We start from the raw sequence: 14,191 nt of genomic DNA on the forward strand, positions 1-14,191 counted from the left end.
TTTATTGCCTGCTTTATCACAAGTCCTCAATGGTAATATTAACTGGGAGTTGGAAGAATAGCTAGCTTTTGAATATTGGGTTTATAAATGTTCCCCTGCCCCATAGAGAATATATTGTTCCTGTGAACATGGTGGTGCAGGAGGTGTAGCTCCCAAATGATCCAGAAGCAGGTGTCTTGATGGTTCATTTATTAGCTCCCCTTTATAGGCTCTTTCACAGGGGTATTGACATTTCAAGTCTCCTATGATGGGGTTAAAGAGGAGAGCACTGTTGGTACACTAGGAATGTAACACCTGTTTTTCCTTGCCTAGAATATAGTATATATGAGAAACTGGGGTAAATCAACATAATATGGCAGATGCAGAAAGCTTCCCTTACTAAATTAAGGAAGAAGGAGCTATATGTTGAGAATAGAAAATGGTCATGTTTGAAGTCATGATATTCAAATACTGTATATGTAAAGCAGAGATACTGATTCTATGGCTCTCTAAATGTTGCTAGACTACCTTTATCAGTCCTTCCTTTTCACTGTGGGCTGCTGGAGTGCAATAACATCTAGGCTCTAGATGGTGTACATATTCCCCATTCCTACTATAAAGATTGCCTTGAAGATGAATGCAAGTTTTTTTTTAAAAAAAAACTCTGTACAGTGGTGGGTTTGTTTATAGCATTAATCCATCTTACTCCTCACTCATTTTCCAGATTCCCCCCTCCCCCACAATTTTAAAAGAACTTTCTTTCTAGATCTGGCAGGAAGTGTGGTGGAAAAAGCATCAGACACTTTAAAAGATTCTGACGACTTTGGAGATTTGAAGTCAGACAGTGAAGACTTGGAGTGGGAATCATGTGGTGAAGATGACAGTGTGCCCACTACTAGTACAACTTTCCCTGAGATGAAAATTATTCTCCAGTATGAGAAAGAGGACTGGGATAAAGAGCTGGCAGACAAAGAAAACATTAACAATCCTTATGGTAGGTGGAGACCTCCATCTCTCTCTCTCTCTCTATTAAATTGAATGTTAGAAAGTCAGGTGATTAGGAGGGGGAGGTGCCTTGTGAAAAAGGTAGCTTCTCTTGGATCAGCCATTTAACACACCAGTGCAAATATCTCTGCAGTGCTCCCTTATTTGAGGAAAACAGAAAACTGAATGCTCCAAAAAGAGAAAGGGAATTGCTACTGTTGCTATTATTGTTTTTCTGTGTGATATAAGATGCATCCACACTGCAGAAATAATCCGATTTGACGCTGCTTTAACTGCCCTGATGCAATGCTATGGCATTCTGGGAATTGTAGTTTGTGGAGGCCCCAGAGCAGAGCTGATTCTAAACTGTCATGCTTCAGAATGTAAAAGAGAGCTTACTAGTAGAGAGCTGAAAATAGGGGCCTTTCAGTTGCACAAGGGTATCTTTATTTTCATTTGTGAAATCTTGGAAGGTATGATGCTATCCAGGACCAACTGTGGAGCTCAGTCCCTGCTGCTGGACAGGAATGTAAGGGATTAATACAGGGATTTTACCCTTGGGACCTCCCTTTACATGTACATGCAGACATTGCCCCTCCCAACATAACATATGAATAAAAATACTTTGATTTTTAGTGTGTGTATTTTCATTTGCACATTAATGTATGTTGATATTTTAACTTTCTATGAAGAATAACATTGTTCAAATTAAAACAACTTTATTTAAGTAAATCCAATATTTAATTCAATACATATGTACATTTTACACACAAAAAAGTTTGGGAGGAGGAGGAGGGGGGATCAGGGCTCCCAAGTCTCATGTCCCCTCATGTTAAGGGGTCCCGCCTCACTGTTTGAGAGCCAATGGATTAACAGAACTGGAGCTGAGAAACTAACCCTTCAGAAGTTGCTTGATTCCAGCTCCCTTCACCCTCAGTCAGCATGTTCAGTGACCAGGGAGGGTGAGCACTGGAGTTCAGCAGTGTCTAGGGACGAAGTAGAAGTTGATGGACCATTACTAATGTGAAAGTAAGATTTAATGGACACTCCAGACATAATTCTGTACATGGATGTGTGGAGGAGTTCCATCTTGTCTTTTACCACAGGAAGCAAAAGTCTTGAGATTTGCCTTTCCCCAGATCTCTTGATTCTTTTCTTTTCTTTTCTTTTTTTTGAGGGCCAGTGGGGGGGGGGTCCATATTGTTCTTAACTTCTTACCTCTGGGTTGAAAACAGAAAACTAGGTTTCCAGTAATTGTTTTAACAGAGATGTAACATGATTATTCCATACTTATTTCCAGAAGATTCTAACAGTGGCGGGATACACACGCATATAGTACGTATAGGATACGTACTAGGTTAGAAGGGGCGTGCTTTGACACCCCTAACCTAGTAGTTCCTATACGTACAGATGGCGGCGCACCTCACATGGGCGCCGCCCTCTTTACGTACTGGACGCATAGCGTCCGACGTGTCGCGGCGCCTATGACGTCGTGAGTCCGTGCCAGGCGTCTCGCGCCGTCATAGAGGCGCGCAAGAAAGCTCCGAAATGGAGCTTCTTTTTTGCTCCACGCGGGAGTCGCGCGGTTTGGCTGCTGCGGCTCCCGCACGGAGCAAATGGCGGCGGCGGGGAAGCACCGCAAAGCGGCGGTTTGTACCCCGCCAGTGTGTCCTTTTTAAATAACTTGTAAGGTTTTATCTAAATTTTAATTTTATTTCTTCCTCAAACATTGTTATATGTTATAACAACAGGAAAATCTTAATAAACACCATGGGAGAGGGAAGAATTGTATACTAATTTATGGTAGGAGGCTAGGAAAGCAGAATTTTAATAGGATAAAAGTGTATTTGGCCACTTGTTAGTCATATTCCAGCCTTGCATCCCATTCATCTCTGTAGTGCATCTTTTCACTGATGGGCAATAGGGTCTCAGTCTTGCTGCTATTCTATTATTGCCAATAGGTCCTTTGTGCTGCAGTCCCTTCTCAGGCAGTCATATGAGTGATATAATTGGGCATGACTCTGCTCGTCTCTCCCTCTCATCCTTGCAAGGTTTGTGGCAAGCAACATCTTCCTGAAGCCAGCTGCTGTGTGCACATTCACACAGCAGCCAGTTTCGGGAGGCAGTTAGCAGCCATGATTGCTTGTCAAACCCCTTCCCTCTAGAAAACAGTGTTTGGTGAAGTGGAAAACAGATCACACAACTATGGATTTCCAAAGCGGTAGTGTGTGGGAATGTGTGATAAGAAATTATGTGAATGTGAACCTGTATGCTTCCATTCTTAAACTAGTGTAATTGGGGTGGGACTGCAGGCTTGTTTGAAAGTCCTTTGTCTTGAAGTCTTCCTGAATTTTTTTTAATCAAAAGAGAAAGTTGGTAAGCTGCTAGTTTTTAACATAACATGCTGCACTATTGATGACATGTTGTATAACGTAAAAAAGAAGAATGAGTTATCAAGTGTCAAAAAAATTATGTTGTGCTGGTGGATAGACAATAATACATGTTGCCACAGAAAAGGAAAGCGAGGGTTGCATACGTCTCAAAGTTGGAAATAATGAAGTCACTGGCAGTATTATTTTACTCAGCCCTGACTCAGACCCAGATTTCATCATCCATGACAGATCATTATAAGCTCTCTTCTTTAAGAGTCCTTTAACGTATTTGGACTGAGGTTGCATCAACTGAATTTCCAGATGAACATGAACTGTTATATTTTCTAAGAATTAATATTGAGTAGGTTTATGTATTAGCTTACTAATCACAATAATGCAAAGGAAATACCTGCCAACATACTCAAATGAGTGGTTAACTTGTCCTTGGTAAATCATGCATTACCACTTGTATTTCAGCTTGTTTATTCTTAAGGAATGCAAATAATTTGCTACACTGTGGGTCCTTATTCCTTAGCATGGATGTTTTCAATTACAGCTGAGATCTAATGATCTAATGAAGACAACCAGATATGTCAAAAATAATAAAATACTATGTTGGCTTAAACCCATTCCTTAATTATCTGTTTAGATTTTGATGATGTTATCCAAAGTGAAGATTTCTTGGATCAAGATCCAGCAGCACCATGTTCAGTTCAAGGACAGCCTTTTTATGATCCCAGCTTGCACCATGTAGCACCGCTGACTTTGAAGCAGGTAGAGGCTGTGCTGGTTGATGGTCAGTTTGATGATGCTGTTGACTGAGGCATTTTCAGGATTGGCATATCAACAAAGAAGAATGGTTCTAAACAGGGATGTAAATATAAATGCAAGAAGTGCTAAGAACCAAAAGTAGGAAGCTGCACACAGCCTAAATATGGCACAAGGCATACATTGAATTAAATATTAGAAATATAGTGTTGTAATGTTATTAAGAATACAAAAATATAACAAGCCAACATTCCTTGTAGAGTTCTATTATGATACAAAACCTCTTTCAGAGTGTGCAATTATAAGGCATTAATTTCAAGTGTTCAGATTTTCATAATCCAAAAAAATAAATAAAAATAAAATTAAAAAACCATTTCCTAAAAGTCATTCATGAGTAGGGGCCCATTAACAGAATGTAATTATAGCATTATAAGTCCACTTTAACTGACATGGTTCAATTCTGTGGAGTCCCAGAATTTGAGGTTGGTGGATGGGCCTTTAGAATTCTAAGCCAGAGAACTCCAGTGCCTCTGATTAAACTGCAAGACGTGGGCTTCCATTGGATGTCGCCATAACAGTTAAAGAGGAATAGAGTGCTATAATTATGTAGAGTGAATGAGCCTCTGGCATTCTAATCTTTTTTTATTGATCAGTATTGTCTTTTCCCCATATTTATATGCTTTATTTATGAACATATTTATATTCAATATGTTTGTATTATATTCAGGCTGTATGCAGGTTCTGTCTTGTTCTTTAGCACTTATGCTTATGTTTGTTCTCAACACTGGCTGAAATGTTACTTCTGGATATCTCAATGAAACTGATCTGGGAATCAACAAATACAATTTTCTATTTGTAGATTTTGTATTTAAGAATGATTGCATTGTATATAACATTTTTTGAAACTGGAGAACTGGAAGTTTGCGGAACTAGAGAGAGGACAACTGCAGGTTTCAATGGTCTTACAAATGGTTTGGGTTTATTTTAAATTAATGGTTGTGGTTACTGCCATTGATAAGCTTCTCATTATCCTCTTTTATAAACCATGCAATTTTACTTTTGTTTATTTAAGGTGAATAGTGTTGTTGCATATTTATTTCTGTGCTACAAACTCAGCATCATGACTTCTGCAGTTCAGTTTCTTGTGTGCATTTATTTATTATATACTGGAGATCTCTACCATGCTGGAGATATAGATCTTGATGGGGTGACTTCTGAAGAATACAGTCTGTTTGATATTTTTTACATTGTTTGTGTGTTTCATTTATTGTGTAACTTGTTCATGTGTGAGATGCTCTGGAAGCACATACCCTTAATGCCTGAACTGAGATGATTTGATGCTCCTGCACCCCTGGGAGAAAAGTCAATGCTTCCTTCCCAGATGAATAAATTACATTTTGATGCTTGATAGTGATGATTTCTCAAAGTGCTTGATAGCGTGATCATTTGTCAAAATGCATATCATGCACGTACAAGTACAGGCTAGTCCTCTACTTTGTGGATGAGTTTCAGAGACTCTGCTTTTTTTGTCTATACAGCCTGTAGGGGGCAGGAGACATCCACCCCTTAATCTGTGGCATGCTTCTTCAATAATAAACGTTCACTCATACATAGCCAAGTAATATAGTTATCAGGAACAATGTCAGTTCTGATCAGATAACATTGAAATGGTGCTTTATTGGGCCCATAAGTTGTTAAAAATGAAAGTATGCTACTTCAAAGAACTAGTTTAAAGAAATGAGTTTTTGAAACTTGCATGTTTTATTTCTATTATTTACAATATTGGCTCTTAGGCTTAGTAATGGAGATGAGTGCACCAACCCACCCCTTGGTTATGACTAGGCATTCATGTCAAGGGGAAACCTTTATCTTTTAATCAGAGTAAAAAATTTTGGTAAAGTTTATTTTTCAATTCTATTTTTGTTGTTGTTATAGTTGTATGCTTTCAAGTTGTTTCCAACTTAAGGTGACCCTAAGGCAACTCTGTCATTGGGTTTTCTTGGGAAGATTTGTTCAGAGAGGAGTTACCATTGTCTTCCTTTGGGGCTGAGAGTATATAATTTGCCCAAGATCACCCAATAAGTTTCTATGGCCAAGTGGGATTTGAGTCCTAGTCCAACACGCAGTTTTTGGCCCAGGTTAATTGCCACTTATCTTCATCTGGCATATTTGAAAACAGAATTATTTATTGGTCTGTCTTATTTCATGGGCTGAGAGAGAGTTAAATCTTTGTCCTTTGTCTTATATCCAAGGGCTCAGACTAACTGGTAGGGAATTAGTCGTTCCTTGATTCCTGTCTCTTTATAACTACTACGTTCTAGTTCTGTGACTTACACTAGTTTATGTCCCATTCTCCCAAGTAGCAGATGTCATTGCTATAAACTGATGAAACACAATTTGCTGAATGCATCCTGCACTTGCTGGTTAAAAATTGGAGGGCAGCCTAGTTTGCAGGATTAGTTTGAAAGGCTGTGTGGTCTGGCATTTTGAAGACAAGCAGTATCCAACCAGTTTCCCATGGGATGTCCACTCCACACACAGGTAGGATACATGTGGGAATGTGGGGAATGGACACCACGGATCATCCCTTGCAGTAGGTAGTTTGAAGCCTCTGGATTGTCCAAGCCTGGTGTAAGTAATAGGAGCATGGCCTTCTGCCTTTCAGAACTCAAGAGAGAATAGTACTTTCTAGCTTTCTATCTCCAGCTCCCTGCCTCTGGCCCTCAAGTAGCTCATACTTTTTCATACCTTCAGGGCTCAGACAGTGGCATGGCAGACCCTTGAATCCAGTCAAATCCTAGTATACGCCACCATCAGCTGATAGAGATGCAGTGTAAACTCAAGGAAATAAAAATGCATAGAGTTGAGGAATAGAAATGTTACATACAAATGTGCACAACAAATTCCCAAGAACTACTTAAATAAAGTAGACTTGGGAGGATGTCATTTGTAGGAACAGCTATAGTTACAGTATATGCTTAAGCCCTTCCCTGCCATTTAGTTTTTCCCTGACTCACCCACATGTTTCCAGCTACTTTTCTTCTGTACCAGATTCCTCCCCCACTTGTTTGTAAATATTGCTTCCAGACCACTGAGTGGTGATTTTGAATGGAAGGTAGCTGAAGTGGAATGGGCTAAGGACCCATGGCTCCTCTTCAGAAAGAAATAACCTAAATGGTTATTTTGTTTGAAAATTAACACTTGTAACATGAAGTTACTCTTAAATTTTGCTTTGCTCCTCTTTCAGGGGTCAGAAACAGCAATAGGATCTGACTTCTGCATATATCAGCTGCTCACAGGACATGTTCTTGTGGATGAGCTAGGAGAGTCTGGACCATGTCAGAATAATTACTTGCAGAACATATGTGGAAATATGCAGCAGTTTTTAATAGTGATCTTTTAAGGTTTTCATGGATCATCCTCAAGCAACAGGTGGCCCCCTAATGCAAACTAGGCCATGCTGCTGTTTGTAGTTTGCTTTATTGTTGGCATTTTACTGCTGGAGATTTTGATATAGTAACAACCCTTTGCAGTAGTCTCATGGATCAATAATTCCAGTAATCCCTGGAGTAAATCCCAGGAGCGAGTTTAGCCTCATCCTTGTTGAGCAATGTTGATTTCCATCACCTTCTACACAGGATATAGATTGATTTAATACAGTCAGCTTGTTCTTGTAGCTGGTGGTTGCAGCAACTTGCCAATAAGTCTGAATATGCTGAATTTGCGATTGGAGAAATTGATCACTTTGCAGCAAATTTTCCTTTTATATTCCTCATGGCAGTGGAATGCTGAGCACAAGTCATATAGACAGGATCAGAAGACAGTCCAACAGGCAGAGAAAGAGAGAGATTTAAGCACAAAATATGAATGGAAAGGACATAGATCTGGGAGTAGATGAGGAGAAAGCAGGTGAGATCTGGGCCATTCATTCTGTTAAAAAGCTGAGAGTGATGCCATTCTGGGCTTAATTCTGTTGCTGTTACTTTTTCCACTTTCTCCTCTAATGGATTGATTGCCTCAGTCTATTTCTGTCTCATGTTTTGTTACATCCGCCACTGGGTCTACTCTGTTTACTTTTTAAATGTCTACCCTCTGGTTTTGTACATACCTAGGCTTCTTTCTGAATTCTTTGGCTGGACCTTCTTTTTTACAACACAGATTTTAAGTTAAAATAAATATGCAGAAGATTTTCTTTTGATGTTGTTGCAATCTGAAGCATTATTTCTTCTTCAAAGATCAACTTTCCCATTTGAGCCGCATCCTGTGTGCTCAGATCATCCAGTCATGTAGGCCTTTTCAGACCTGGGAGTACTCCTGTGCTCACAGTGGGTTAAAGTCACAATAACTAAAATTATACATTAAAAACAAGAGAGAAACATTTCAGAAACATCTATGATAAGACAGCAATCAAATACTGAAACAGAGAATTAATAACTGGAGAGTGAAGAAACCCTACCAGAATGTGTTATATACCTTTGGAAATAAATCCACAAAATCCCAAAATGAGTCCTAAAGATGATATGAACATCAAACACAAAGTTAATATTGGAGCTGTAAAGGCAGCAGGTATATCACAAAATGGACTCTGGACATATTTAGTAATGAGAAAGCCTCTCTCCCTTTTCAGTCCTTGAGAAATGCAATCAAATTTCCTAACAAACAGGCAGGACATTTTCCTTTCGGACAATTCGGTTCAAGTATAGCGATTCTTTAGGTCTACTACAGCAATCTAGAATAAGTGTCACTACATGTGATCTGTAGCGTACTGGATCTGTGTAACTTGCAGTCATAATCAGGGCTGAAATATAGTTTAAAGCATAAGTAGTGACCAATTAATTAATTATATTTTAATCAATCAATTACTGTTTCAGTTTTCAAGACTAACTATCACACATTTTCTTTTCTTCCCCACCACCATAGGATCACTCTGTAAATATGACAATTATCAGTATCAATGGCTATTGGAACTATTGCTGAAAATATAATTTAAGTTAAAAAGGATAGTACCTGCCACACATTTTTTAGAAGGAAAGGGCATTTTTAATCATCCCTGATGTTTTCCATTCTATGTCACACTAATTCATGTAGACCAAAATAGCTGGAACATTCAAAATGGTGCACTCTTCTTTTAGCCCTGTGGGCTAACCAAGCAGATGCTAGTTGATTAATCCACTAAAGCTTTACTGATTAAAACTTGTTTTGCAAGCTTCATTTAGAAATGTTGCTATGGTGGTGGACCTGTGAAAAAGCCAATAAATATTAGTCAGCCATTCTCAACTCCATTACAGAAATTTTGCAGATAAAATTGAAGAAAGACCCCAAAATCCTCCTCTTGGGAATGACAGACAAAAAACATGAAAAAGGAATTTGAGAAAATCTTATATTACATGATTTCATCAGCCAGGATTTTATACTGAAGGTGGAAGGAGATGGCGATACCTGATATTCAGGACTGGAAAATAAAACTCTACAATTGTATGGAATGCAACAAATTAACACTACATTTAAGAGATACTCCAGTTGAAAAAATTAATAAAGACTGGGGCATGCTGTACAATTATCTAAAATCAGCATAAGAAAAGATTAGATATAGAGAACCCAGACCCGTTTATACCCATGAGATTAGAATAAATAATTACACCTGTTTTATATAGGTAGGAATTTGTAAGATTTATAATGATACCTGTGTAAATTTACAGCACTTCATAAATAAAGGTTAATAAATAATAATTAATAATAACGACAGTGCTATACACTCAACAATTCCTATAATTCAGTTGAAGAGAATAACCATGTAAAGCATCAGTCTTTAAAGAATCATTGTATATACAAGATAGAGGTACATAGAAAATCAAATAGAATAGATGAAATAAAAGGTATATTTATATTATCACTCTCTGAAATCTCACCAAAAACAGGAAGGAATGAATAATGTTAGGCTAAGTGTTTCTAGACTAGTAATGATGTTTAATGTTTTTTTGATAAGTAGTGATGTGGATGTCTGCCTGGTATGATTTTGTGTCTATGTGTTTTCTTTTATGTTGTCTCTGATTGTTTGTGTTTTGATAATAAATAAAATTAGAAATGTTGCTAGAGATTATGCCATTGCTTAAAGAGAATTGGACACAAGGGGGCAGACTTTAGTAGTCATTGGCAAAATTCTCAGAAGACATGGAATATAAATTCTTCACTTGGAACAACTAGTGCTTAAGATACTAGAACTAGCCAATCAAAGAGAAGTAAAATGGCAAGCCCCTTTCCTTAGTTTTGAAGAAAAAGAAGAAGTGGCTAACAATGAAACTTAGGCCTGTTACAGACTGCCAAAATAAAGCTGCTTCGGGTCTCTTTGGAGGTATGCTATTTAAATGATGCATGTGTCCTAAAAGTCCAGAGGTCGCACCAAAGCCACACTCCATTCCTAAGCACTGGAGTGCAGCTTTGGTGCAGTTTCCGGATTCTTAGGGTGCATGCATCATTTAAACAGCATACCTCCAAAGAGACCCGAAGCAGCTTTATTTTGGCAGTCTGTAACAGGCCTAACAGAACTCTTCTTCAGAGCTGCTTATGTAAAGTTTAATTCCCGTAGTGCAACTTGGAAGCTCTCTTTTCTACAGCTAGTCTGGGCAGGTGTCAATCCAGATTGAGGCACACAAAAAGAGATATCTTGCATACATAGTGCTAATCCATCAGCTACTGTCATTTTCTCCCACACCAGCTTTTTGTATTATATTTATTAGATAAAGCTAAGCTTCCCCTTGCTCCTAAAAGGAATGCCTTTTTATCCCAGGCTGGCTTCCTATTCAAAATCATAGCCCACTGGATGTCTGCAAAAGAGGCTTTCTTTTAAATGTGTTGGCATTTCTAGGTAGTTCTTTGTAAAAGGGGTTTAAGGAGAAAAACTATAGTTTCCAGCACTACAGGTCATTTAAAAATCCATTGCATGCCAGCTACATTGTTATGAATGAATTTTGGTTACTTTAACACTACTTCAGGTTTTAATTTAAAAAATTCCATAACATTTATTCTAACACTACAGACATTTTACTAGCAGTATAAGGATGGGGAGTGGGCATTTAAATTGCTTACAAATGTCTTGCTTATGCAAAATTAGCATCATTCCTCATATTCAGAGCCACTCTGTGTGCCTGCCTTTAAATAACAGAAGTAGGGAACAAGTTTTACTCCAAACTCTCCCTCCCATGGAGTGCACCATTGTTTCTGGGCACATTGGAAGTGACATCCGACTTCTGCTTGCCATTTTGGGTCTGGCTAAAAAGATAGTATGGAGGAGTGGGAGATTGTGGGAGGTGTTGGACGGTAGGCAGCATAATTTCTCCTTATATTGGAGTGTTTTAAATATGGTTTTGGGCTGAAAATTGCCTGAAATTTGTGCTCCCAAGTCCACCTCTGCGGACTAACTGATGGTTGCACTTCTCCTACTCAGCTGTAAAGAAATAGACATGGAGCAATATATCTTCATGTTTGGAAAGACAATGTGGTGTAGTGTTCAGCGTGTTAGGCCAAGGTTTGGAAGATCCAGATTCAAGTCTCCACTAAACTACAAAAATTCAGTGGTTAAGCCTGGAACAGTCATGATGTTGGGTTGAACTACTTCATAGGGTTGTTTTGAGGATACGATAGTGCAGGAAGAGAGCCACATACTCTACTGTGTGCTCTTTGGCAGAAAAGCAGAGTAGAAGCAGAGTCTGGAAAAATTACATGGCTATACTATCTTGAGGAATCGTGGAGTTGTAGTCTGGAAATGTAACACACTCAGGCACTGGAGGTAAGTGTAACTAAGAAAAAAGGAAAAGTACCCTGAGGATCCTTATCCTGATCCTTACTTAGAAATTAAGGAGGAGTGTCACCCAGTGAGTTTCCATTACTGAGCAGAGATTCAAACCCCAGGCCTCCAGAGTCATAGTCCAATGCTCAAGCACAATCACAACAAACCACTCAGTGGTATTTATTTTGTTTATTATGTTTAAGGCTACTTTGCATTTTGCAACTGTTCTTCAGGAGTTGTCATGTTTGAGGGCCATTTTTAAAAAGCAGCCCATAAAGGAATCAGGAATTATCATTGAGAGCCATTAAAAAAAATGAGAGAGTGGAAGAATCAAGAGTTGCCATTGTGGTTTCACACAAACATACACACAGAGGGATGGGAAGAGGATGCTCTTCAGTCTTTAGTGGACAGAAGTCAGGACAAATTGGAAAGAATCTGGTTGGACAGTGTGTTAAGCCTTTCACCATCCAGCCCAAATTTGTTAGCTGCCATATAGCTGATTGTTGAGACGCCCAGAGTGAGCGCAGAAGGGTTTCCATTGAGCCCCACTTGCCACCTGCTGCTTACACTCCAGCAAGATACAAATTATAAATAAATATAGCCATTTAAAATAGAAATACAATGTAAATTACTGGATTAGGAAAGGGTCCAGATGACCTTTGTGACTGCTCAGTCTGTTGTCCGGATGCTAAAAGCTGATGGACAGCTTTAAGGCCCCTGTTTTCCTTTCTTACAGACCTAGTCAGTCCTTTAAAAGGACAATGTCTTCTGTGTTAATGCAAGATGTATAGCTGCCCAGCTCTGCCTGCATATGCTTATTCATTTTAGACCCAGTAATGTTTTAAGGCTTGCTAATTCTGTTTTCCATAGTTTGGGCTGTGATTAAGAAGCTGGTATGCATTGGCAACCATTCTGTAAAAATCCATGTGTGTGCGTGTGGGGGAGCTCAACCAAAGAGATGATAGAGAACACATTCCTAGACAGCAGCACTGAGAACAGAAATGCCTTGCATACAGAAGTAGGAGTTTAAGCTAACCAAGAATCAAGAGAGTCTCGCTGTTAATATTATTAGCTCACTGTAGTTACTTGAGAAATGTGTGGAGGGTGGGTGTCCCAAATGGTTCACACAGCATTAAAATAGCACCGGAGAGAGTAGATTGCCAAGGGCCATGCTGCAGGAGGAAGGTCTAGAAATATCCATCTGCATAAGCATAGCCTTTCTCAAGCAGGTGCACAGCTATAAATCAGCATTACTTCTCCAGAGGATATCCTGGGCCAGATGAATCTAAAATCCTAAACCTACACCCCTTTGATTATGAAGTTTAGGTTAACAATAGTGTTTCTGAACACTACCACTTTGTTTGGGGATGAGAAAATACAGATGACAAAGTCTCATGTCCAAGGCACATATCCTTGAGCACATCGCACTTCTTGGCAATGATTGTTCAGTCCTGCTGGCCCTGAACAGAAGTGTTTCTTAGGCTTTGGGACATAGTGGGCTTGCATTTGCTGTTGTTGTGTGAAAATTTTGGGTGGAATCACATTTTGTAGTACTTCCTCAAACATGGCAGCTGCAAATCTCCAGTTTGTCTGTGTGGCACTTTATTAATTATTTTCCTTGGGTATAGCTGCTACAGGGCCCAATGTGGCATTCCCATAGTGATATTTCCCAGCCATGAGATTTACTGAAACTTACTCACAGAGTAGATGGCTGGCTAAGAAATTAGAGGGTCACAAAGAAAAGAAAAGGATAGTGAAGTTAAATGTGGACGGGAGAACATATACTAAACAAGAAGATTTGTTAAAATTGTTTCGAGGATACTATGAATCATACGATCAGGAAGGAGAAAGAGGAAATATAAAAGAAAAGGTTAATAGATATCTGGACCCTAAGATAGTGGAAAAATTATCCCAAGAACACAAAATGAGCTTGGAAGCAAAAATCTCCAAGCAAGAGGTTTTAAAAGCCATTTCACTGCTTAAAGAAGGGAAAACCCCAGGTGTGGATGGTTTTTCGGCATTGTATTATAAAACATTTAAAACAGAACTGCTTGACCCTCTTGTTAAATTATATAACTGTAGAATTAGAGGGCATACCACAGTCATGGGAACAGGCTTGTATTACACTCATTCCTAAAGAAGATAAGGACGGTACATGTATGGCAAACTATAGACCCATTAGTCTTTTAAACGTTGATTAAAAAATCTACACAATGATTTGGGCTCTGAGATTAAAAGAAATATTAAACGCAATCATAGGTAACGAACAGAACGGGTTTTTACCCGGTAGGCAAATAAGAAA

General features: G+C 38.8%; 1 protein-coding gene across 2 annotated transcripts in view; it reads left to right on the forward strand.

Annotated features, from left to right (window-relative positions):
- Positions 1-6,116, forward strand: part of COPRS (coordinator of PRMT5 and differentiation stimulator) — a 13,700-nt gene extending 7,584 nt beyond the window's left edge. For both annotated transcript variants that reach the window (XM_042453665.1, XM_042453666.1), the window contains exons 3-4: positions 746-973; positions 3,985-6,116. In XM_042453665.1, the coding sequence (XP_042309599.1) occupies positions 746-973; positions 3,985-4,157 (401 nt within the window). In that variant the 3' untranslated portion in view covers positions 4,158-6,116. The remainder of the gene's footprint in view (positions 1-745; positions 974-3,984) is intronic.
- Positions 6,117-14,191: the final 8,075 nt, after the last annotated feature.

The sequence above is a fragment of the Sceloporus undulatus genome, chromosome 2 (assembly GCF_019175285.1).
Source record: "Sceloporus undulatus isolate JIND9_A2432 ecotype Alabama chromosome 2, SceUnd_v1.1, whole genome shotgun sequence".
Taxonomy (NCBI): Eukaryota; Metazoa; Chordata; class Lepidosauria; order Squamata; family Phrynosomatidae; genus Sceloporus; species Sceloporus undulatus.